The sequence below is a fragment of the Apus apus genome, chromosome 4 (genome assembly GCF_020740795.1).
Source record: "Apus apus isolate bApuApu2 chromosome 4, bApuApu2.pri.cur, whole genome shotgun sequence".
NCBI classification, from domain to species: Eukaryota; Metazoa; Chordata; class Aves; order Apodiformes; family Apodidae; genus Apus; species Apus apus.
The window spans coordinates 72,948,975-72,974,941 of NC_067285.1; the positions used below are offsets into that span (position 1 = coordinate 72,948,975).

Here is a 25,967-nt window from a genome sequence, read left to right on the forward strand (position 1 = left end):
CACATTCCCAAGAAAAATAAAAGAAAATAATTTTGCAATGTGAAAGTTGACTTCAAAGTAGTGTGTGTAATTACTTACGCTGTGGAAGGAGGCCATGGTCACGTTCAGTTAAAGTATTTTGTGCTGTACTATTGTATGCAAGACTTCAAAAACATCAAGTTTTGCATAGCTGGAGTAGAACTGTTAACTTGCTTTCAAAGATCAAAGTGTGCGCATATGGTTGCGTGGTATGTTGATGTGTGCTGCTTGGCTTCCTGTGCAGAATGAGATTCTTGCTGAGGAATGTGTGGAACTCCATTCTCCCAGCAGAATGAATTCCTAGAAGAGAGCTTCTGTTTACAGTACCATACATGGTAAAGGCTGGGCTCCAGGCAGTTGTGGGACGGAAAGCTTTTATAGTATCCTTTAGGATATGTTTCTTGTGGTGGTGGGATGCCACAAAAACCTCCCTCTGAGATGCATTAAAAACTATTTTATTAAATATAGCCTCTTGTAGTGACCTTATGGCTTGCTGAGGATTTAATATTGAATTTATTACATTTGTGTAGGAAACAGACAGAGCACATTTGAACAAAAATTAGACATCAATATTGACTAGAACTATTTCAATTTTTAAAAATATTTGAGGAAGATATCTACTTTGTACTGCTTGATCACTGTTACTTCTAACTGTTCCAGTTTAACAAAAGAATTTAACACTCTACTACCTTCTGTAAGAGGCACTTTCTCCCCTATTACTGTCCTCATAATGGGACCAAAACACTGTAAAGTTCACAGTGCCAGTGGTGAACTTGCGTGACTTTATCAGGAATGTACTTCCTTTGCTCCCAATTCAGAGGGGAACAAAACTTGCTTGTTAAAGTGATTCTGTTTCCTGTAACTCCTACTCCTAGGTGGCCCAGTGCCCAGCATCTTTTCAGACCAGTAGGGCACAGACTATCTTTGAGCAGTATTTTAATTTTTGAATCTGAGCGCTAGCAATAACTTCTCTTCTGGAATCTCCCCATGTCCACTCCTCATGTCCTTCTCTCTTGAAACAGAGGGTGAAGACCCTGGAGGTGGAAGCAGATAATAGCTTTTTGGTGTCTGTAAAGGGTTTTGGCAAAGAGCTGATTATATGGTAGGGAACAGTGTCTGAAAAATAAAAAGTTCGGGAAGTTTTTTGCTGGGCTAGGAAGCAAGAAGATTTTTCGTTAGCTGAAATACATATATATACTGATATAAAAGACCTAATAATTATATACAAAAGAGAAGTTGTCTGTTAGAAAAGTTCTCAAAGATAGTCCAAAGAGTAGATCTAAAATACCAGGGCAGGGATAAGGCTGTGCTAATAAAACTTGACTTTTTTTTTTTTGAGCAAGCAGAATTAAGTTCTTGATTTTCTATTAATTTCTGAGTTATCAAGATACCACTATAAGCCTGCCACTTCCAGACAGAAGAAGCATTATTTCTTAGTGGACTGAATTAAGAAATAAAATCCTGAAAGAGGCGAGTGCTAAGGTAACATTTGTAGCAGCCTCTTGACTGATGAAATGAATGATTTAGTGAATAATGGGAAATGGCAATAAGAAACCTTTTAAATGTCACGTAAAACCCAGATTAACTCTTCCAGGCCTTACATCAACTTCTTTGAGACTTGTTGCCTGAGCAGGAATTCTTGAGGACTTTTGTCTGCTTAGGGATATCATTGCAGGCAGTCAGTCACTGCTATGCTGAGGTTCTGATGACTGATCCTGCAAGGAATGAAAATTTCTTTCCCAAATTTAAATATAGGTCCTCATTTGAATATCCACAAGCCTCTTAGGCAAATCTCTGTCTCACCGTCTGTCAAATAAGTCTTGGTGTTTGCAGTCTGCTTCAGAGCCACAGGAAGTCCAAGGGAGTAGTGGGGTTTGTTTCCTTCCCAACTCCCCAGTAACTTACAGGATCTGTTTCCTTAAGACAGTAGTCAGAAATGGCACATCGTTTTTTTACACCAATTTATCATTGCCTTTCCTAAGACGTGGTAAGTTCTGTCACAGTTGTTCTCTAAAATGCCACATTTTTCAAGCATACAGTGAATGCGAAAGTGCTTAATCCTCCCCTTCAGACAGGATTTTCCTGCGGGAAATTCTCTTCACCTTGAGCCCTCTCGGATTTTGGCATGAAAATCTCATGGTAATTTTTCAGTTGTTGAATTTTAGTGAATTGAGAAGCGTCAGTCTACTGTGCAATATAATTTATTGTTTTATTATTGGGTTTGACTTGAGAAAGAACTGGTTCATATATCATGGTATCTCTGATTACTGTTACATATAATGAATTTCCAGCAATTTCTAAAATACTGAATTGTTTCCTCATAAAGTAACTTACTTAGATCATTTTAGAAAATGAGATCAGTACCAATTTACCTGTTTTATAGAAATTTTTTGTGGGATCAATTACATGTAATTTCTTAAATAAAATCTGATGTTGGATGATCTAATAAGTTTGATGCTTAGACTCAAGAATTTGTTCTCTTACATTAAAAATCAGCTTAGCTTTAAATGGCTGGTTAGTTTCTGCAAGTGCTGGAGGCAAATGTGGAAATGTTGACTAAGTTTAGGAAGTAAAATCTTTGTGACACTTAGGAATAATAATTAAAAATTACTTGTTTCCTATTCTTTCAGACTAATGTGCGAAACTGTTAGATATGAAAGACATGAAGCAAATGAAGTTTTGTACTAGTAAGTATTTCTTCTTTTTTTCATATGATGTTCAAAGAATTAATTCATTCTAAAGTGTGTTAAGGGCAGTGTTTAATGCCAACTTCCTTGCCCAGTGCATAGTCTTGAAACATAAACAAGCCACTTCATTTTCATCATCAAACAGTGGAGAAAGACGCTGGTGCCAGGGAGGGAGCTAACAGTGACTCTTGCTTAGTGAAGTGTGTTTTATTAATTTTTGTAACGAGTGAGATTATTATAGAATAAGGGAATGTGGGATGCCTTTGTGTTAGAATAAGTTGTGTTTTAGTCTCACGTCGATTTTTTTCAAAGTAGTAGCTACCAGCTTTTCATGCCAGAGGTGCCAAATCGACATATCTGATACAGCTTATAATTAGCAGGGATGTGTTCTAATGTCAGCTCAGATTTACAGTAGAGATCTGAGGATTGCAGTTGCTTCATTCATGCAAGCAACTTAATAAATCCAAAAGGGTTATCAGATTTTCACTTGTTGCAGCTAAACCACATTCTAAATGAAGATTTTCTGGGTTGTCTGGTCCCATTTGAACATTGTCCATACAAAGAATGCACCTGTATGCCTTATATTATACATGAGTACTTTTTCTAATGTTGACCATCAGGAATATGATGTGATTGGACAAAGTTTAACACTAAGCCTTGACCGTTCAGCAAAGTTAAATTAATGTCTAATGAAACCCAGTAATCAATTATGTATGGGAAATGCACAAGGTCAAAATCTATAGGTTGATAGATAATTTTAATTAGACCAGTATAGTCTTCATTCATTATACAGACTAATATGCTGGTGACCATTAGAAAGGGTGTGGTTAGTAGGTCAAGAGAGGTTCTCCTCCCCCTCTATTCTGCCTTGGTGAGCCCGCATCTGGAATATTGTGTCCAGTTCTGAGCCCCTCAGTTCAAGAAGGACAGGGAACTGCTTGAAAGAGTCCAGCGCAGAGCCACAAAGATGATTAAGGGAGTGGATCATCTCCCTTATGAGGAAAGGCTGAGGGAGCTGGGTCTCTTTAGCTTGGAGAAGAGGAGACTCAGGGGCGACCTCATCAATGTTTACAAATATGTTAAGGGTGAGTGTCTGGAGGATGAAGCCAGGCTTTTTTCAGTGAAGACCAGTGATAGGACAAGGGGCAATGGATGCAAACTGGAGCATAGGAGGTTCAATGGGAATATCAGGAAGAACTTCTTTACTGTGAGAGTGACAGAGCCCTGGAACAGGCTGCCCAGAGAGGTTGTGGAGTCTCCTTCGCTGGAGACATTCAAAACCCACCTGGACACGTTCCTGTGTGATGTGCTCCAGGTGACCCTGCTCTGGCAGGGGGGTTGGACTAGATGATCTTTCAAGGTCTCTTCCAACCCCTAGGATTCTGTGATTCTTTGATTATTCTGATGATTTGTCCTTTTCTAGGCAGTTGATTTGTGTCCATTATGTGTATTAGAGTTTTTGTTTAGACTTGATACCTTGTCTCATTATAACTGTTGGTTAAACTTTGAACTAGATGCTGAATGAATCAAGGCTGCTAGCTCCGCGTATACTCAAGGCAGGCAAAAGTTACTGGCAAATATGTGACTGAGAAAATGCAATGGACAAACAAAATTGTGAAATCGGGGTTAACCTGAAGTGCTTTTTGCCATTCTTTTGCACTGATTTCCTTTGTCACTCCTTTCATGTGACTTCATCTTCACTTTGGTTGTTTGCCTGTCATTCCTGTTTACTCACTTCTTGACGTTTTTTTCCTCCATGATTTATTCAGTACATTTAATGGGCAGTTTGGCAGTTTCTGCCTATGGAAGCTAATGCATAATGTGCTTGCAGTAGCATTTCGTGTCTCTGATTTTATGCTTAATGGGATAAACCTGAAAGTTAACACTAAAATTTTTAAAAATTCAGTATTTTGAAGCCAGAATCATGTGTTCTGTTACTCTGAGTTGTAGCTTTACATATTATTTTAATGAACAATCTGAGATTTACTTGGTAAGAAAATCCCATGGAACCTGCAGTCTAATTTCAGTACTCTATTTTTAGAATAATAAATGTGGAGGAATCCTTTTTTTAATTCACAAATTCAACATGTGTATTGAAGATGTATTCTAAAAAACGTAATTCAACTTTTACAATATACATGTTTGGAAAACTTATTTGAGTACTATAGGTCGAAATCAATACACTTGGTTATAATCTATAGGAAATGTGCTTGGAGCATCCAACCTGGTAACTTTTTATTGAACATGCCAGAATTTATCACTCAGAGCTCTTATTTTGGTCATCAAAGATAAAGTTTTAAAAAAAGCTTTAAATCTGAACTCTAAGTTGCAACTTTTTTTTCCAGTGATGGTATGGCTTGCACTGGCATTGGAAATTAGGTGTTAATCTTCTGTGTTCATTAGAAAAATCTATTAAAACAGCTGCAACATTAGGAGCTCTTAACTGACCTGCGTGTGTGACCTCCCTGAGGCACAACTTAATGTTTCAGTGTGGATAAGCTAAATCTTTATCCCTAAATGCTAACATGAAAACTAATGCAGTTGCTCTGTTTGCTCAGTATTTTTTCATTGTGGAAATTTTGTTCATATCTACTGTGTTATAAAAAGGTCAATTTGTATTGCATGTATGCAATGCTGGAACTAGTTACTGGCATTCACTACAAACACAGTAATTAGCCTCTGTTTTTTAGAAAAAAAGTTGTTAATTTTCATAGTATTTCTAGATTTTTTTTTTATGGCCAAAGGGATAAAATGGAGCATGTTGTTGAAAATTGGCTCATCTCATCTGCATTTACTTTACTATCAGTGGGAGTACATGGTAGTGACAAATTCTCAAACCCTACGGTCATCTTGCTGTTTAAATGGAAACTGGGTTATTAAAAGTGGCAGTTCAGCTCAAGTTATTTTTCATTTGCTAGTCATCCTACTAGTTACATTTGATGGGAAGTTAACAATAAAAGGGCTTAAAACCAGCCTGCAAGGCAAAATTTCAGAATTGAGGTTTACTTGACACGCATACCTGATTTTCTTTTACCTACTACCTTTATTCAAATGTGCTTGAAGATCCTATATTCCTATTAAATGAAAAAAAAAAATAGTTTGGTCACTTGATGCATATTTTATCAGTAGTTAAAAAAAATTAATATCTGCATGACAGTAATTCTTGACACTTTCAACAGAAGGTTTGCAATTAGCATTTTCTTTGGAAACCAAAGTTTTAGCAGATTTGTAGAGGATGTGTGTACCTCTTGAGAGCTGAACAAAATTGTTCAGATCAAAATTTAGATGTTTGCTGTGATGGAAAAGAAGAATCTTTTGGTGATAAATGTTTAGCTTATGTGTAAATTAATGTGTCTCTAATAAAAGAAGTACTTCTTTTTTTCCCCTCATTAGTCATACAGGGACTGTATATGGTTTTCAGCCATGCTGTTTGGTGTTTCTGTCTATATACATGTGATGTTTGTCTTATGCTTTAAGAAAGTATTGTATGTCCTTAAGCTTCCCTTGTTTTCTTCTCTAAAGATATTGGACTGGCAGAAAATATTTTAATTTTTGATGACTTGCTGTCCAAAGTAATCTGATAATAAAACCTCTTGTGTTTCTGAATTACCATGCTGTAGCACAACATGTTTTTGTGATCACATTCCCTTTAGTTTCTGAGCAATTGAACCTGGAACTAGCTTAGCTGTGCTCATAATTCTATTAAACAATACAGAGGAAACTCCAACCCAGTTCATTGTAAAGCGTGTTTTAATTTTTCAGAGAACCTTCTAATGGAAGCCTGATAGCATATATGCTCCTACTTCCCACATGTCCTGTCTGAGGAGGTTGCTCCCTTCTGAGAAGGCAGCAAGATGTGTATTTCTGAGTTAAGCTCATATCAGCAAGAAATTTCTCAGTCTGTAGCACCTCAGTAGTATGCTAGTTGTCTTGATTGTGTTAATTCATAGAAAAGGATAAGTGTTTAAAAAGGACTAGCTATCTCTTGGACACTTTGAACTGAATTTTAGAGTATTAATGCCTATGATTGCAAAAAGCTCTTGTCTTACGTCAACATGTTTGTGTGTTTTTATGGCATTCATTTGTGCAGCCTTCTGTGCTGTAATGAAAGTCAGTATTTTCCGGGGATTGTATTGTGAAATAAAGGAGAAGTCACACACAAACTGGAGATGGGAGAGTAAAAATGTTGTGTAGAATTGAGTTATCACTACAGGGAATGTCCACAGCTGAAATGAGAAATGCTAATCTCTTAGTTTCCAAATGACTATGATAGGCAGGCTGTATAATAAATAGCCCTATTTGTACAATTATGTTTCATCTTGCTTTCTTCCTCATTTCGTCCTTGTCATACAGTCCGGGATGAAAACTGTCCCCATAGGTTGAAGACTCTTGTGCTTATATTGGGCAGGCAAATAAGAAGTGGAAAAGAGTACCAAAAAGGCTAAAGATGCATAATTTCAGCTGATCTTTTGGAACATTTCCATGTTTAGAACCAAATTATCAGGTCCAGTAGCTGTAATATCACTATCCAGTCTTACCTAAGTCTTCTGAGTTACACCACTGTGGCAAATCACAAGATCCAAATTACTTGTTTTGGGCTAGCCAGGTGGCCTTCTCCAGAGCTGGCTTGGCCCTGTGGTTGAAGTCTGAAATGACTGAAATCTGGAAAGGAATTAAAGGAGCATGACTTTTTGGTTGCTACTTAAATACTTAACAGTTTTCTTGGGTGAACATGTTAGTATCTTTCAAGAGAGAGAGCAGAATGTTTGAAAAATGCTGGAGGGTGTTGACTTTGCACAGATTTAGGACTAGTTGTATTACAGGAATGCCCAAAGGCACTGGAGAGATGGAGTTGGGGCAGTGACTGGCAGGGAACTTGCAGAGCTTCCTCAGGAGGATGCTCTTCCGAGGGATATGTGCTGTCATCTGTCTCTGTATCCTGTATTACACCAAAGATCAAGCAAGGATTTTGGATATAGCTATAAGGTGTCTGGGTGTGTCTTAGCTAGATAGCGAAGCTGTAGCTTTATTTGCAGCTGTAGGTCTATGCAATTAATACACAGCAGTTCTGTGCAAGGATGGGAGAAATGGCTCTATGACTAGTCTTGAAGAGCAAGAATCTGCAAGTCAGGTATTAAGTCAACTGGAAGCAGCCTCTAGATCACACTCCCTAGTACTTATGGGTGACTTCAATCACCCTGTTATTTGTTGGAAGGTCCACACAGCAAAGCAGGTTTAGTCTAAAAGGTTCTCACATTGCATTGATGATAATTTTCTAATGCAGGTAGTGGAAGCATCAATAAGGAGAGGAGCACTGCTAGATCTCACAAATAAAGAAGGGGTTGGGGACATTAAGGTTGGGAATAGCCTGGTGACAGTGACCATGATATGGTGGAGTTTAGTGTTTTACAAGGAAGAAGCAGGGCAATAAGTAGGATTACAACCCTGGACCTCTTTTCGGTACAGAGGGGAGAAGACTGAGGGGGGATCTAATTAATGTCTATACATACATCAGAGCTGGGCATCAAGAAGGCAGGGACAAGCTCTTTTCACCTGTGCCCTGTGATAGGACAAGACGTAATGGATTCAAACTCGAGCACAGGAAGTTTCACCTCGACATGAGGAAGAACTTCTTTACTGTGAGGGTGACAGAGCACTGGAACAGGCTCCCCAGAAAGGTTGTGGAGTCTCCTTCTTTGGATGCTTTCAAGACCTGTCTGGATGCCTTTCTGAGTGATCTGCCCTAGTTGTTTTTGGTTTTGATTTTTTTTTTTTTTTTGGTCCTTTTCAGGGGGGTTGGACTTGATCATCGGTGGTCTTTCCAACCCCTAGTATTTTGTGATTCTGTGATTAATAAAAGTGACATTTAGCCAAATCATGGTTCTTTCACAGTAATGTATTGCCCTCAAGACTCTCAGGAGAATAGAAGCATGGTAGTAGACAAATCAACAAAAAGCGATGCCACATTTGCCGTACGTTTCTGCATAGCCTGACTTAATTGTGCCATGAAGTGTGACAAAATGAGCTAGAAGCTTCTTCTTTAGCTATTGGTGCATGATTTTAAAACAGAACAGCTCTGCAGAGACCACATCACTCAAATTTGTCTTCTGACACATTTGTGTTATGAAGGAGTATTTCTATGTTCTATAAGTATTCTCGAAGTTTTACAATCGTGGTATAATAAAACCAAGTTATTCAGTATAGCTACAGTATGTGATCTACAGCTATATATGTTTTTATCTTATAAAATGCAAAACCTAAAACATTACAGAAAGGAATTGCTAGAGAAGTGTATGAGGATCATGCTTATTTTTCCCACTAGTGATGTTCTGAGTTATCAGCAAAATTATTCTCTTATGTTCTGTAATACTTTTCTTGTAACCAGAGGTTCTGAATTGTGGATGTTCCTGTTCATTGAGCCTTGGGTCACCTTTCTGTATATGCTGACTTAGTTTACTGAATGATATTGACTTCAGAGAGTCCCTGTGAAAGATTTCTTCATTGATTTTATAGAAACTTGAGACACTTTGAAAACTACTTAAAATGCTCTGAATAAACTGTAAACTTAGAATTAGTCTGCTTGAAGCATTTCTCTGGGTCAGCATCTTAATTTTCAAGCAAATCTCTGCAGGCAGTATATATTCATTCTGCTTGTCCATCCCTGGGTTTCTGTGAAAGTCATGCAGCACCATATTTAATAATGCAAAGAACTGCTGCAGCAGGGCTTGTCTCTTCTGTTTTGTGTGGTTGGTTTTTTTTTGTGGTGTGTGTTGTTGTTTGTGTTTTTTGTTGTTGTCCTTCACCTGAAAGTATTCCTAAAGATGTACTGCACCTTCTGATAGTCAGGCAGTTGCCAGTGTAGTGTTGGGATACTGCCAGTTCTGCACTGCAGTAAATCAGAAACCTGAATTTATACATTGTGTTGTGGCTACATTTTCTGTGAGGAATTTCTTAGGCAGTATGTATCAATAAAACAAATACAATCAAGGACTTGGCAGCTGGCTTGGCCTTAGCAGGGTCTGAATCAAGGCTGCATAATAGTGTCAGTGATCAGTGTTATAGTCTGTTGCATAGCCAGTTCCAAATTACTGTGTTACTGTTTGACCTGATTTTGAGACTACTTTTAATGAAGATTAAGGTTTTTGAAGATATTTTATTTTGCACCTTTTCTTACTATAAATGGGTAATTCACTGTACAAGTTTAATACTAAGACTTCAATGTCAGTAGGTCAATTAGCTTGCATATGTAAGTTTGCATAATGTTTTTATTGATTGCCTGTTTAGTCAGCTGTCTTAGACTGTTGCTCTGCAATAACCTCTGATTTGACTGATTTTTTTGGTTGTTTTATTTGAATTATTTCCCACTCTTTGTACCAGGAGGCAAGACATGAGTTTTCATCTTGTGTCCATTACAAAATTATAATTGTGGACATAAGCTGAAATATGCACTCCAATGTGACTTCTTTGTGAGAATTAGAACTTCTGAATTATTAGTGTTATTACTGGATTTGCTTAAGACTGGATATGTATAAGTTTTTTCCTTATATTTAGAGTAGACTTCAGGAGTAAGACTAAACATAATTTTAATGTGTTAATCTAAAGAAAAAGAAAAAAGATATTGGGCAATTTTGTGTGGCTGATGCATTAAGTAATGGTTTACTTCTCTGTTAGGGGTATATCTCTTAATGTCATCAAGAGCTTCTACAGTGCTCTAGCAAATGTCAGGTGACTGCTTAATTAGCTTATTAAGGTTAAGTACTGACAATGTGTGTAAATGGTGTTCTGATCATTCTGCGTGCTACAACAGTACAGTGCTCATGGGCAGGATCTTCAGGCCGTAAGATGTCCACCTGGGAGAGAATAGTTGCACTGGACGTTGTTTGGCACCCCAAGACACCTTAGGCCTAATGCCTAATTGTGGCAATGGTTATTCAATTAAACAATAAACTACCTGTAGCTTTCAGCATACAGAGGATAACCAAAATGAGAAAAAAGAAAGAGATTAATCTTCTGAAACAATATTCTGTGGAGTATAAGCTTGCAGAGCAATGTTCTTTCTAATTTCTTCTTGTGTAGTCTGTAAATGCCTGAAAGAGGTCCCAGTTCTGACATGTCAAGCTTTCATTGTTTCTGTTCCTCTCAAGTAGAGATCTGGGAGCATGAGTCTGTTCTGAATCACTCTGATTACTTTCTGAAAGTTACTCAACTCACAACAACACTGAGTATTATGTCATGAAAATATAATCTGCTAGGTACATTTTTGTTTGTAATAGAAATTCTATTATCAAAACAAGTACGAATGTTTTATCTTGTGGGAATGGTACTATATCCAGTTTAAATATAAGTCTCTAATTCTTTAGTGGTTGGAATTTCAGTGATTTATGGAGAGAATAATTCTAACTAGCATTGTTTCTTGCTGGTTTTAAGACCATTTTATGAAACATCTTGGAAAATACCTCTGAATTGGAAAGTAATTCTGGATGCTGATGTTGGATTTCTGTCAAAAGGTCCTTCCAGCATCTTGTGTTGCTGGACCATTCAGTTCAGTGTTGGAGGGAGAATGACACCTCTGTTGTTTAAGTCTCAGGACAGACACTTCTTCTGTAAAAGGAGTATTAAGCAGTAATTATATGGAAGGCATTTCTGTGCTTGTTTCCACTAAGGCTGTCATACTGCTTAGCTTTTCTCAAGTGTTGTCTTAAAGGAATTGGCTGAGAAAGTAATGACCAGTAGGTGATGAGAGCAGCAAAGACTTTTGTTTAGCATGTGCTTTCAAGTCCAAGTGCTGAATTTTGCACTGAAGTGATATTTTGACAGAACTAAAGCATGTTTGAGACTAGTCATTAAAGACCTGCAAATTTTGCCACTGTCCATACTTAAAATTATTATGATCTCAGTTGAACCAAAGGCACACAAGTAAGCATGTGCTGAATACCATTCATTATTCTAGGGGTTTTAGTAGTCCTATGTCTCATCTTGATGGAAAATGAAAATTAAATGGATTGCTTGCATTGAAATTTAGATACCTCTAAAGAAGTTTTAGAGGAAAGTGATGCATCAGGACTTTCTGGGATAGAGGAAGATGCTAGAGATGATGTAGATAGTTGAGACTTATTGGGCCTTTCAGCAGATTGCCTTAAGCCTATTGCAGCTGAATATTTTGAAAGGTTTTTCAGCATCTTACATGATCAGGAAATCTGAAAGCTAAAATTAGAATATGTATCCTACTGTAGACAGATGCCCTATAGAATCCCTTCTATGTGGGGAACATGTACTGAACCAAGTTGGGGTTTTGTGCATAATTTCTTTGATATGCTGTTAATACTGATTCAGATTTATAGTTACAAAGTTGGTGTGCAAGTGCCACAAATCACTTTAAGTAAGAAGAGAATAATTATAATGAGAAAATAACACTTCAGTTTTAAGTAGTATATATGTAGCTAGTTGGGGATTTCAGAATAAGAACCTGCTTCTTCCAGTGGAATAAACAGCTCACAGCGTAAAGAGTTTGATACAAGAGCTGAAGAATTTGAGAGAGCCTACAAACAAAAAAAGATCTTGGCAGTCTGGAGATTTAGAAAGGCTTCCTGGTTTTTGAACATTTAAGTACCTCTGAGGTCTCAAAGAACAATCATATACTAGAAAATGTGAAGGTTTAAAGTCTGAAAATACTGTCTAACGTTATCAGTAGTGACAGCCTGGTGATGTTGTAATCGACTACTGCATAATTATGTAACTGAAGCTTCAAACAGAACAGTTAGAGTGACCACTATGAAGTTTGCGAAGTTATATCTTCAGTTTTTCAAAGCAGAGAAATGTGCTGTCTGGCCACAGGCTGTAATTGCATGAAAGGACTATGTCAAGGCAGCTGTGGAGGGATATGCAATGGGAAGGCATTGCAATCCAGTTTCTGGACTTGCATTTCTAGATCCCAGATTCCCATAAATTAAGCTCTCTTGCATTCTGGGAAACGAAATATAAATTCGCTAGGAAATCCCCTGCTCTCAAAAGTGCTGTAATACAAGAGACAAGATTTAAAGTAGCTTGCTTTAAACTTTGTACAGCTAACTTACGTGCAGATTATAAACAAGGTCTGCTTATTGGTGGCTGTTTAGGTATTGGCTTTCAGTTTTGTGCTACTTTAAGGTTGGTGCTAGAACTTAAGTATTCTAAAAACTTTATCAGTAGTTAGCTCTGTTCTGGTAGTTATGAAAGAAGAACATTAGATCTTGGTACCTGAGCCCTTGTGGTGTTCACAGAATACAAATCCTAACTTCTTCTAAAGACCTCTTGGTCTTCTGCTTCTTACTCTTAAGATATGACATTCCCTCTGCACTGTAGGCAAATCATTTGTGTCCATGTAGACATATGAGCATTGGTCTAATTGCTGTAAGGGCAGCTGGTCTCTTGAACATGGCCATAGTTCTCTTGTTTCTTTAAAGGGTGGTTGGAAGTTTGTCACTCAGGTTTCACTGGGGCATTTGTTGGCTTTAATATAGCTAGGACAGAATGACTACATGTATTGATTTTGTTCTTCTGACTGCCCATTAATGTGTGACTTCTGGCTTTACTTAGTTCTGATTCTCTGCGGGATAAATTGTCTGTGTCGTCTTACTTTCTTTGTAATAAATCTTGTTTTCTGTAACTTGGATAAATGGATAGCTGTGCTGCATTCAGTTGTCAATATGACTTTAACAGTCCTGAGTTTCGTCCTGATGAATATCCAAAACAGTAGATGAACTGAGAAAAAACAGACAAAACCAAAATAACCCAAGGAGCCCCACGGTATTCCATCACTTAAGGCCAAAAAGTAATTTCTTGCCTGTGAAGATCTGTGAATGCCTCCTTGGAAATGTGCAACACATGCCAATAAATTCTGATTTCAAGTATTTCCACTCCTGCTGTGCATGCAGCCTTGCAAGACCGGAGGGAGGGTGGGGAGAGGAGCTGAAAACTGGGTAGGAAAAGTGCTGTTTGCTTGGGTTGGGTTTGCTCTAAGCTTGATGTAGATTATTCTGCTTCCAGTCTCCTTCTGTCTGACAGCTGTTGCTTCAGTGGTGGTGGTGATGGACAGCCCTGACACCCTTACAAGGCTGCCAGTGGCTTTGTTGGGGCTTAATTCTGAATAACTGAAGTGCACCAAGTGTTGAGAAGTGCAGAAGTTAAATATATTTTCATATGAAAGGAATAGATCAGTTTCATTTGTGGTTCATTTGCAGGGAAGCATGTGTGTGGAGGAAAGCATGTATTTGCTACGTGAGTGGGTTTTTTGAGATGTTTTGTTCAAGACTATATTAAGATGCTAGTAGTTGTAAGAATGAAGAGAATGAAAATCCATCAGCCTTGTTTGTTCTTGAAGGCTGTCTTGTCTGGCAATAAAAGTTTAAAAGAATACACAGTGTATTTTGGGGAAGATACCTTGAACACAGAGAAACTCTGTAGTAGTCTTCCACTGTTGTGACACAGCAATATTGAAGATTGTTTTTTTAGTTAGATAATTAAGGAGTTTAGTACAGTAGAAATGTTTTGTTTCACATGATGTGATGCAAGTACCTTAGAGCTTAGAAATTCTCAAACATGACAGTAAGAAAGAAAAGTTATCGAAGTTATACATAAAGTAAAAGGAAAACAAACCAAATCAGATGGTATTCCTGAAGTTTGGTTTATTTTTAATCAGCACTTTCAGTTGTGAAGTGAACAGATGCTTCTTTTGATTATATATGAAGTAGATGAAGACACATATATGAGAAGGAGAAACAACAGTTGAAGAGCTAGGTTGCAGAGACAGCATATAAATGTGTTAACTGGCAAAAAAAAAGAGTTGGATGATCAACTGAGGTGAAAAGTCATGCTGTGTGTGATCAAATAAGAAAAATTTAAACCACTGCAGTTAAATGTATTATCATTATATTTGATTGTTAAATGATTTAAAGGAAGATTTGAAAGTAGCATTAAGATGAATTCGAGTGCTGAACATATTGAATTGTGCTTGTGAAAGCTAGTAGCTGCCTTTCTCTTTGGAGGTAAAGATCCCCAATGAGAAAAGAATGCTGAAACCCCTTACAAGTAAGTGTTTCGACAGAAGTATTTAAGATAGTTCACCAGCTTTTAAAGGAGGAGGGGAAAAAAAGCTTCTGTTATTAGATTTGCTAAAATGAAAATATTTTACCATCAGTTCAAATATTGTGGTTTTATTCGTTATTAATTTATCTTTGGAAATGTCTTTCTGTAAAAGTATGAACAGATCTTCTAGATTACATTTGCTTTGGAGTCATAAAGCCTGTGATTCCAGGTGAGGTTCTTTTTTCTTGGGCTACACTTCTATACTTAGTAAAACTGCCAATTTTTAGGAAAAAGGAAAAAAACAACCCACAAAAATTCTTATGTTATAATCCATATTGAAAAACATCCAAATAGAGTTACTTCCCAGCAACTTTGGAAATCACTCAGTCTAACAGCCATTGCAGAAAATTGCTATTTTAGAAACTTTCAGCTATGCTAATTAGTGCACATTATTTGTGTTTAGACTGGCATCTATTAAATAACAAACAACAACCAAAAAAACCCAACAGACTTTCAGTTCAGCAGCATTGTTGTCTCTATACATGTCAGTTTAGGACTCATTTAGGGGGAAGAGTGTCTGAAGATGTTTGACTCAACTCAGATACATGATAATGCTTTTGAGATCTGTATTTTCTTTTGAAGTAGTGGTTTTCTTGCATTTATCTGCTTTAACTGCTATTTATGTAGTTATGTACAATGCTAATTTTTTTTTAGACTGATAAGTTTGAGGGCAGTACAGGTCCATGTGGGAAGCAAACATGAAACAAACTTCTGCACTTCAACTATGTAAATCAAAAATGGTATCTTGTTTTAGCTGTGACACCATGTTACTTCATTTTCTATTGTCTTTGAGTATAAAGAAGTACCTCCTGAGGTGTTTGTTTTGAAGATACTACGTCTTTGCTGATCAGTGAGGTCGTAGGCTGGTAGAACTGAAATATAGGCTGTATCATCTTAATTTTTGTGACTGTGGTCAGAGATCATGCCATCAGTTTCCTCTGTTAATTCTCCATGTTTATGATGTTTGTCCTTTCTCTCATGGTTATTATAAAGTACATTTTTTAGATCTGACGTTTTGCTGTTTCGTTCTTAGCTGTTTTAGGCCAGCCTCCCTCTCTCTGTAACTTCAGCTTCCCTTTTAGAAAGCATAATACAGTGAATGCTGAGGAAATGGCACTCGTGGTTTGAGGACCCTGCTGTGTAGGTACTTCTTAAATTGAAGTTCTTCAAATGAAAAACATGTTGTAACGTACATAGCCTACTTAGATTCAAAATTAGGTTTTAATACTATGCTGTCATCATCATTAAAAGATGTGGGATGTTCTTGCTGAAAGTTAGAACTAATTGTTGCTAAAGACTTGAGACATGTAATTTAAAGAAAAATGAAGGTGCTACAGATTAATTAAGTAATCTGCATCTCTTGGTGTCACAAGGGACGTGATTTTCAGATAAGAATGCTTGTGTAGTATGTGATGGTGCACTTGAATCCAATTAGTGAGTTCCTTGGAAGAAGCGGCAGGGATGGTAAAACTAAGGTGCAGATATTGTCAGTGTCAAAATGGCACAAGACTTCTACCGTAGTTATTGTTAGTAACCTTAAACTATTTGTTTTCTCCATAAACCTTATTTGAATTTATTCAAGAAGAGCCTAAGCCTATGAAAAGAATTTTGTATTACTCAATGGGCAAGATCTGAACCTACAGTAGATGAACTAGGCCTGGATGACAGTCCTCATCCAGTTCCTTTATAGGATGAAACTGGCCCACTTTTATTGAGAATTTATTCTTGTGCCAGAAGAGGCATGAAAGGGGCAGTGCATAGCAGCAGCAGATAAAGTAGTCTAAGAAATCTGATGTAGGTTTACCATCTGCAAATATATCCAATGCTCTCTTACCTTGTGGGAAGACAGATTGATGCCAAAAGGTAAATTTCTGTCTTGAAGAAATGGTGAAAGAGGTGATGGCTACAACTGAGAAAGGAAATCTTATTTGTAGAGGAGAAGATACTGCAGTCCTCTTCAGGAAGAGGAATGAAATAGGTCCAGCAGAGTGTAATATATATATATAAATATACACATACATATATATACACAAGATATAGAAAAATATATTTACTGTATCTTGACTTCGTTTTAATGACTTTCAATTATATTTCATTGGATTTGTGCTGTTGCCACATAGCTAGATATGTGCTTTTTAAACTGTGGAATGGGGCATTCTAACACAGAATATATTTGCTGGTAGAAATTAGAATAGTTTGATAGAATTGTTTTGTAAGTTATTGAACTGTGGTTTTCTTTCATAATTTTGAGCATTTTTGCCTCTTGGGTGTTCCTCATACTGCAGGTTTGGTAGTGCTATTAGTAACTTAAATCAATTGTCTTAAACTATGTCCTCTTTCCTTTATTCCAGCCCTGATGATATTGGTACCTGTTGGTATATCCTGCTGTCTGGCTCAGTCTTCATTAAAGAATCTATGTTCCTCCCAAGAAGCAGGTATGTCAGCTACTAATGCACCACATTTTTTATTTTAAGCAGAAATCATGAGTTGTAGAGAGTTTTTAGAATTAAAAGGCAACGTTTTATGCTTAGTGAAGCACAGAAGTACATGCATAAACACAGTTTTCCTCCCTTTAGTAGCTGCGGTAATTGTTCTATACCCATCGTTAGAACTGAAAGCCCATCATTGTGGACAGTGACAGGCATCCAAAGTGTCATTCAAATGCTGTAGATTTAAAAATAATGCTCCCCCCCGCAACCTGACAAATGAAGTATAGAGTAGTCTGTTCCTGTGAGTAATCAAACTTTCAATCATAGGTTGCACTAGAGCTTATGATGCTTTCCTGAGGCTTTACTTACTGTGTGCAAGTCTTTAAACTAAGGTGACTGAGCTTGATCATTTTAGCGGAAGCCGTAAGAATCACTGTAAAATGCTGGTTATAAGCATATTAATTCAGGCTACTGTAAAAGGCACCTTTGAAGTAAATAACGTGTAATAAAATTTTTGAAAGGCAGAATGAAAGGATGACCCATCTCTGTATGGTATGATGAGAATGAAAGCACTAGAAACTTCCTTACAGTTTTAAACTGTGGGAAACCATTTGAAAGCTAGTGTTGGTAGGCAGGGTGTTCTGAACAATTACATGTTCAAATCTGCCTTTCAGTGGGAAAACAATGCTAGTCTTGAGTCTTCCATTTGATGATGGTGGCATGTTCACAGTGTTTTTTGCATATATAAGAGGACAGGGGCTGCTGATAAAATGATATATTTGATGTGTCGTTGAGCAGTACCATCTATGGTAATGGTGCAAAACTGATTATTGTAAAAAGTAGCACAACAACAGATTATAGGATCCCTGCTGCTGGCAGATGGAAGAAAATTGTCCCATATGTCATCTGTGAATAGGCAATACCAGAAAAAAAGCTGGCGGAGGGTGCTGCCTTTAGATGCCAGGAGAAGGGATATGTGATATTTGAGTTAATATAAGTTGGTTGTATATTGTCTGTGGCAAGAATCTTCTGTTTCTTTGAATTTACAGCAGTATTTGTGCTTCAGACTTTTTTTGACATTTAATGGGAGATGAGATTTAACAGGGTAAACAACAAACTTGTGATTCTTCCTGGAAGATGGAACAGAAAATTGCAGGTCTTGTGACTCCTAAGCAAAGCATTTACCTGGCTATTCACCTGGAGAAGTTAAAAAATGACATCTGGGACAGTATCTGAGATCTTGGTGAATTTCAAGTGTGGCTGTATTTTTAAATCTGAAGAGTAGTGTCAAAAGTGGGCAAAAGGCAGTTACTGGATAACTGTTTGCTTAAACCGAATATTTAGGCATACATGGAGTAAGATTTTCTAGAGCCTTTTTGAGCATTGTGTAATTTGGAAGCATTAATGTCTTATTGCTGCTGAGATGAATTTGCTACACTTTAGCAAATGGAGCATGTCTTGCGTCATTTTCATCAGGTAAGAAGAGAATTAAACATGGCCAGGTAGAGGTAATCTCATTTGCATTTTGTTGTTTGGCCAAAACATTGTAATTTGAGTAAACTTACTGTTAATTAATATTTGGACTATTTTAGTGGTTTTTCAAGTTTTATCAAATTTTATCTTTGCCCAGCTAGAAAGCCAATAGCTTTAGCACTTTTGCAGTGTGTGAAGCTTGTGGGTGAGAGAGCAAGATGGAGCTGAGAAGTCTGTGCAGGAGCAGAAAACAAGGATGTTCCTCTTCTCAAATCTGAGTGCTGCAGAAAATTCTTGTTTCCTTTTCTTTTCCCAGAGCTCAGAGTGATCAGTACATACTATCCCCCAATCATAAGATCCAAAAGCCTGACTTTTATTTTCTTACTTGAATTATTCTCTTGTTTGATAACTTAGCCTGGTGCTTTCCCTGTGACTCTGTAGTAGATTCCCTTGCACAGGTTTCCTGGGCTGTATCTAGTCCTCCCAGCAGGACCTGGAGCTGTTGGTACTGCTCAGACTGCAGGTTCCCCTTACCCCTCTTGTGGGCTTTGTTGAGCTCGGCTTCACTGAATAATGGCTGGGCAGTAGTTGGCCAACTTTAAAATCAAATAATTCCTTCCCTTTGAGAGTTCCAAGATCATTTCTTGTTCTTTGTTGCATTTCACTCATTTTAAAATGTATGTCTGTACAAGCCAGGGTAAAACTAGTACCTAGTTAGGGTAATTCAGCTAGCCCTAGGGAATGAATCTGCCTGCAGTCTTGGGAGGTGCTGACTCAATCTTGCTGAATTCCATCCTGCTCTTAACTTTGTGACTATTGGCATTTGAGCCTGTAAGGAATAGGATGGAGTGCTATCTTCAGATTTATAGCTGAAACTAGGAAGTACCTTGGTGCATTTGACTGCATATGCTCAGCATATTATTTGCTTTTGGGGCCTCTATTAGCTAGTGTACTTGCATCAGTTTCAGATACAGCATCCTCAGGCTGCTTGGTGGATATCACTAGAAATGCCATGTTGTTGTGTATTTTATGTCAGGTAAACTTTCCACCACAGTCACTGTTTCAGTGTCTTTGATTCCTAGTATTAGATAGTATTTAAAATTCTTTGGGGAGGAGGAGCAATGATTAGGGGTGGCAGACAGATGATATATAGTTGGGAAGAAGAGTATCTTAAATAATAAGAAAAAATCAAACAACCTAAAAGCATAGAAATTACCAACACCGTGCCTTCCCACTCAACCCACAAATAACTAATAGTATAGCAGTCAGAAAATAAACAGCTTCATAATGTACTATATATGGTCAAACAGCATCTAGTTGAAATGGTTTGAAATAAGTGGCATAGGTGCTGGTTTGACAAAGTTACATAATTTACTGGTTGGCTTGTAAAACTACTTGCAACTAGCTTCTTGACAAGTCTTTAATTCGAAATAAAAAAAAAAAGTGGTTCAAGATGGAATATTGGAATACATGAAGTTCCAAATCAAGTAACTTGTTTTGGAAACTTTAACATCTAAAGCATGTCTGTTTTGTGAAAATGAGATAAGTATGGCTTTATTTCCCTATTGTAATATAGTTTAGCTTGTATTTGTTCAAATGCTAAGCCATCAGTTGGCAAATAGTCTTCATAAGATAAGGCTGAATTCTATTAAATTAACTTATTTTGGGGAAATTTACAATTCAGAGTTTTGAAGTTTTTTGTCCTGAAGGATTAAAGCTTCCATATTTTTGGTGGCATAAAGTAAATATTAATCTTGTTCTCCTATTTAATTTCTGTAAGTTGCAACAGTGTTATATATTCTGACAGCTTAATGCGAGATATTTTTTTCCTCCACATATATTACTGTTAACAATTTTCATACTTATTCCTTTTCTGTAACAAATCAGGCACAAATTACCATCAATCTAAACATTCCTTAATTTCCCCTTCCCACCACAACCACCAGACTAGCACAAATTAGCACTTGGTGCCCTCACTGTTTTCCCTGAGCGTCTGTACCCTAAAGCAGATCACATAGTAGAGTGAGGTTTATGTATGAAGTCCAGAAAATAAATTAATAGAAAATACAATTCCCTGAAGGTTGTCCTGGCTCTCCTATGTTTTCACGTGGTCACTGACAGCAGTAATATGACATCCCTCAAAATATCTTTTGGAATGGCCTCCAGCATCCCTAGATCTGCTCTGTGCTCTCATCACATTTGCTCAGCTGCTCTTACTTCCTGTGTGGTTTTTGTTCCAGGACTCTGCTTCTAGGGTAAATTTTACTGAAGTCTTTCATCTTATTTGACTTGCAGCTGCACTACAAAAACGTCTCCTAGATCTCCCACAGCTAACCTGCTGCTTGTCTGTGCCCTCCACAACTGGAGGATGCAACTACCTCTTAGCAGTAACAAAATACAGAATTGCGGGGCAGTTCTTCTCAGACCTGTAGGCTCTGGTGCTTGGGTTTTGCTGCTTTTCTTCTGGAATTCTTCTGAGACTCTCTGGGTGGTGTGTGCTGGGCTGCTCAGGCACGCTGCGATGCTGACTTGCCACATGCAAACCTGGCTTAGCTCTTGTCTTAAACGACTTGCACATCTACACTATTTCCTTTCAGTAGTCTCTTCCTTCCTTACTGCCACACTCACAAAGTTCTCCCTCACCATTTCATATGGTGATGGAGAGCTACTCTCCCTTTGGCAAGTTCTCGAATTTTATATATGAGAGAAATAATTTAAGTTTTTTCCTGTAATTAAAAGACTAACTACTGAAGTTGAGAGAACATCTCTTTTTTCTTCAAAATTAAAAGGGTTGTATCTATTTAAATATTGATAATTCAACCCTCTGGTCTTTCCTATAATAAAGGAACTTTAAAAATGAAATAGAATATCCAGTTCTACTGGAGAGTCATTGAAGAAGTTAGGGACTTGTTTTGAATGTGTTTAAAGCAGTAACAAAACTCAATTTGTACAGAAATGATCTGTCCTCATCCAAGTGTGTCCTGATTAACTTTAGAAAGTCATCCCTCTCAGAAGACATTTTGTTAGGGATTTTGGCAGGTTTTCATTTATTTATTTATTTATTTATTTATTTAAACAGGTGATGCATCTGAGTATAATAGAGGTGGAGCAGAGCTCTTGGCAATGTACATGCATTTATACAGCCTTACGAGTCCTGAAACATTCTTCCTAATTTTTATCATGCCTATGGCATCCTGTTTGATGGTGTTTGCATATATCTTATCGATAATACATTTATACTTTGAATAGACAACTGTGTTTGATCAGTCTTTTCAGTGAATACAATTATATTGTTAGCTTTATTCACTCAGCATATGACTTCAATATTTTTTCAATTTAGTGGTTATTAATAATGGCTAGTTCTGGCTAAAACTTAGGAGACAGCAGAAAGAAACTGTTCAAATGGAAAGTGAGTGACCAACATGCACAAATATTTAAAGCAAGATAAAATTGGAATTTGACTAAAAAGGGATTTTTTTGCCCTGAGTGGGAAACTGAGGAAACATTTTGGAACAATGGATTTGAGGAAGGCTCAGGGTTGTACCTTCGGGAGCTGCTGGTTTAGTTATTTAAGCTGCAGAGGGAGTAGATCAAGATCTGTGCTGATCTTATTGAGCTTTTCTCTCTTTCCAAGTTTTGCTTGTGTTTAAGGATTTACTGTGTCATGATGGAAACACAAAGACTATACAGTGGATCTTTTTTAAAGGAAAAAACTCCTCAGGTTATGGTTTCAAGTCTGTTTAAGAAATTACTTGCACATCTGTGCTTTGGATTTAGTTTGCCCTCAGAACTCTCACTCTTTAAAATATAACATTTGTTTTTAATTTTTGCTGCTAGTTTCTGCTGGATTTTTCCCATGACCTCTTTGATGCTTCATTATTTCTGTATCCAGCTAATTCTGTTCTGAAACCATGCTCATGACTGACTGTAAAAGCTAGTGGGAAGCTACAGAGTATGGTATTGCTGTGGGCTGACTCCCAATGCTGTCTTGTCTTCTGTCTGGTTTGAATGCCTTGGTTCAGCATTTCAGTCCATCATTTGAAACTGAGGCATGGAGGAGAGGGACCTTAATGGTTTATTCTAGGAAAGACTTCAATCATAGGATGAAGAAGCTGGAAGATATAGTGGACATGTCAGTCCATTTATGACTGAGTATGTGTCTACCATGAATTACTCATAATGGTTTTCAAATAGACTTCAAGAAAGCAATAGTCACTGCTTTATGCTGACTGCACATTCCTGAAAGACTGTGTATGTCCTTTTGGATGTAGATGTTTATTGTTACCTGCAAGCACAAAATTAGACTATCATAGAGCATGTGACTGTAATTGCTTTTTGAGACTCAAACTCTTCAAGAAAAAAAAAGATTGCTTACAAGAGGGAACATTTTGTTGAGAGTTCTTGGTCTGGTCATCTACCGTGAATCTGGTATCATGGTCAGTGCTGTCACTGAAGCCTGGAGGTTGCTGTTGTGTGGCATTGCCTGCTTCATGAGGTGTTGGAGGAGCTGGAGCTGCCATGGGTTTGTCCCTGAGCTCAGCTCTCTGAGGGCTGGCTAGCAGTGAGGGCAAGCAAGGGATGGTTTCAAGCTCTTTAAATCTGGCTTCCTCACTCGGACACAGTCACAGTCAACTCCAGATGTAGCTGAATTTGCCAAGCCACAAATTAACAGGGCCTTGTCACATCACCTATTGTTACAGTAACGTGATGCAGAGCACATACTTCTTGAACCCATAATGTCACCTGAAACTGTCCTTTCTTAAACTGTTCACAGAAATTGGTATAAAGTTTTAAAAATATGAATACTTAAAATGTTTTGTACATCTAAATGAGTTTTATGTTATGTACGTTTTGCTTTATTCAACCCATTTCCTGCTGAAAAATTTAAGTGCTCATTGAGGTTTGAAATCGGTCATCTTCCAAGTGTGCTGCCAGTATCTGAGGTGTTGGGAAATAGAAGAGGACATAGTTCCTAAATGATGAGATTGGTTGGTGTCTGGTGTTGTTCCTGTCAAAACAATTATTTCAATGCTACTGGAATTTTGTTCTTGCACAGCTGATAAAATGTTAAGGGACTTAATCTATTATGCTGGCATACTTTGAAAATAAAAATAGAAATCTAGCATAGTGGGGCTAGTGCTATTAGGCTTTCTTCCAAGTTTGTAATAAGGAGATGAAAAGGTAACAAAGAAGCAGAAAGTGTCAAATGACCTGAATAACTTCTAAGTGAGCATGAATATTTCTGATTCCTCTTAAGACAGGGATGGAAATGCTCTATCCTAGTAGAGAAGCCAAGAAGCCCTCACAAGCTGCCAAATACAAGCATTGTAACTTGTTTTTAGATTAAATCCTTGAGCTACTCACTTCTGTCCCTTTCCATAGGAGAGATGTGATGATTGTCTTGAGTCTGAATCACCTGCTAATGCTCGTGTGCATTGGTGGAATGTTCATAACAACTTCATGCACTTTTCATAGGAGAGACACCATTAATTGATAGTGTAGAGCTTGTAGATTCAAGAGTCCTTGTTCTGGTCCAATTTTTCTTTTTTTTTTTTTTTCCACACATGATAATTGTAAGCTAAGTCAAGATTGCATTTCCTGCCACTGTTACTATATTTAAAAAACCCCAACCAATATAAAAATTGAAGTAGGGTTTTCTGTTGTGCTTCATTCAGGTCAATGCTGTTAATCTTCCCAACGGAAACTGCAATTTTGTAAAAAGTTTTATGTATCTATTTTAATGTCAAAATTATGCTTTGAAATTTGTAATATGAAACATAGAAACCAAAGTATTTAACAGTATAAATCTAAACTATGGCTTCTATGGCTTTTATAGCAAGTCCTGCCTGAGAAACAATTTAGGTCATTTTTGCACTTGCTATATGGCATAAGTAGGATCACAATTTTTCAGTGTGATGTATGGAGTATAGCCAATGCTGAGGTAACACATAGAGTACAATTTTTCTGTGTAAGCATGAATTTATCTTATTAGCTCAAAGTAACTGGAAAGGACCTTAAGGAAAATATTAAAATGAAGCAATCAGAATCTTAACATAATAGATTAATGGGAGGTAGTATTTCAGTAGAAAGAAAGCTGTCTAAAATGTGCTGCAACAAAAACTGGCCTTGAAACACTATGATTTTTATTGCTGACTTTTCTCTTTAGCTTATTTTGTGTCTCATTGGTTAGAGAGACCTTTCTAATCCCATCATTAGGGCTTCTAATGGAGCATGTCACAATTTGAAGTAATTGAGAAAAGCATCTAATCAATTTTGGAAGCATTGTTCATTTTTACTTTTGCTTTTATTGTTCTTCTGTACATTATAATTTGTGAATGCCACTTAATTTCAACTTTTCTCACTTATACTGGTATCTTCGTAAAATTTCAGGCTTAGTTTTAGTATTAAAAAGCTGTTATCTGAAATGATACTAAGTGAGTTGTATACAAATGGGGATGTGGAAAAAATTGAGAGCTCTTTCTGAGAAGTTACGTAGGGAAGAATTCTTGTTGTAGTAAAGTATGTCGTTTTCAAGTTACATGTGAAACCTGTTATACCTGGATATTCCCTACTGCTTCTGTTGCTAATTAAAGATACTTATCAGAAGAAAACTTATGTCACAATTGATATTGCAGCTGGTGACATGGCCTGTTCTGCAGTCTGTTCCTTCTGATTTAAGGTTTCTTCTGATTCAATAATATTTAAGGTTTTGAATTGTAGTACAAACCTGCAAAACATCCAAAAAAAACCCTGTTATTTGAGTAACTTGTGAGATTCCTGTTGAGGGCAAAAAAAACCCCTTTGTTTCACACGCTCTCAGGTTCTCTGGGCAAGTTTTATATGTGTAATGAATTGAGAAGTTATCAGGTCATTGTTTACTCCAAAATAACAAAATGAACTATGTGCAAAAAATTAGCAGAAGGAATACCAAAGAGGGAGAAGTAAACCCATGTGGAGAGTGGGGATGGAGGGCAGTGCAGAGCAAGAAGGTGATGTTGCTGGTCTAGGTATGATACGCTCAGAAAATAACATTTTCAGTAGGGGGTGAAGTTTTCACAGGCCAGGGAACAACATTGCCTAGACAGAGACAATAATAAAAAATAAATCCAGAGACACTAGACACAGTATTACATGCTAAGTGAGGAATAATTTATTTTCTAATTACAATCAAAATAGCTAAAACAAAACTGTCACTATTGCAGCACTGTTTTAGTTTACAGTTATAGGGCACTTGCTA

General features: G+C 37.2%; 1 protein-coding gene across 6 annotated transcripts in view; it reads left to right on the forward strand.

Moving 5' to 3' along the window:
- Positions 1 to 25,967, forward strand: part of RAPGEF2 (Rap guanine nucleotide exchange factor 2) — a 189,447-nt gene that overhangs the window by 60,516 nt on the left and 102,964 nt on the right. For all 6 annotated transcript variants that reach the window (XM_051617218.1, XM_051617216.1, XM_051617219.1 and 3 more), the window contains exons 3-4: positions 2,649 to 2,705; positions 17,180 to 17,263. In XM_051617218.1, the coding sequence (XP_051473178.1) occupies positions 2,649 to 2,705; positions 17,180 to 17,263 (141 nt within the window). The remainder of the gene's footprint in view (positions 1 to 2,648; positions 2,706 to 17,179; positions 17,264 to 25,967) is intronic.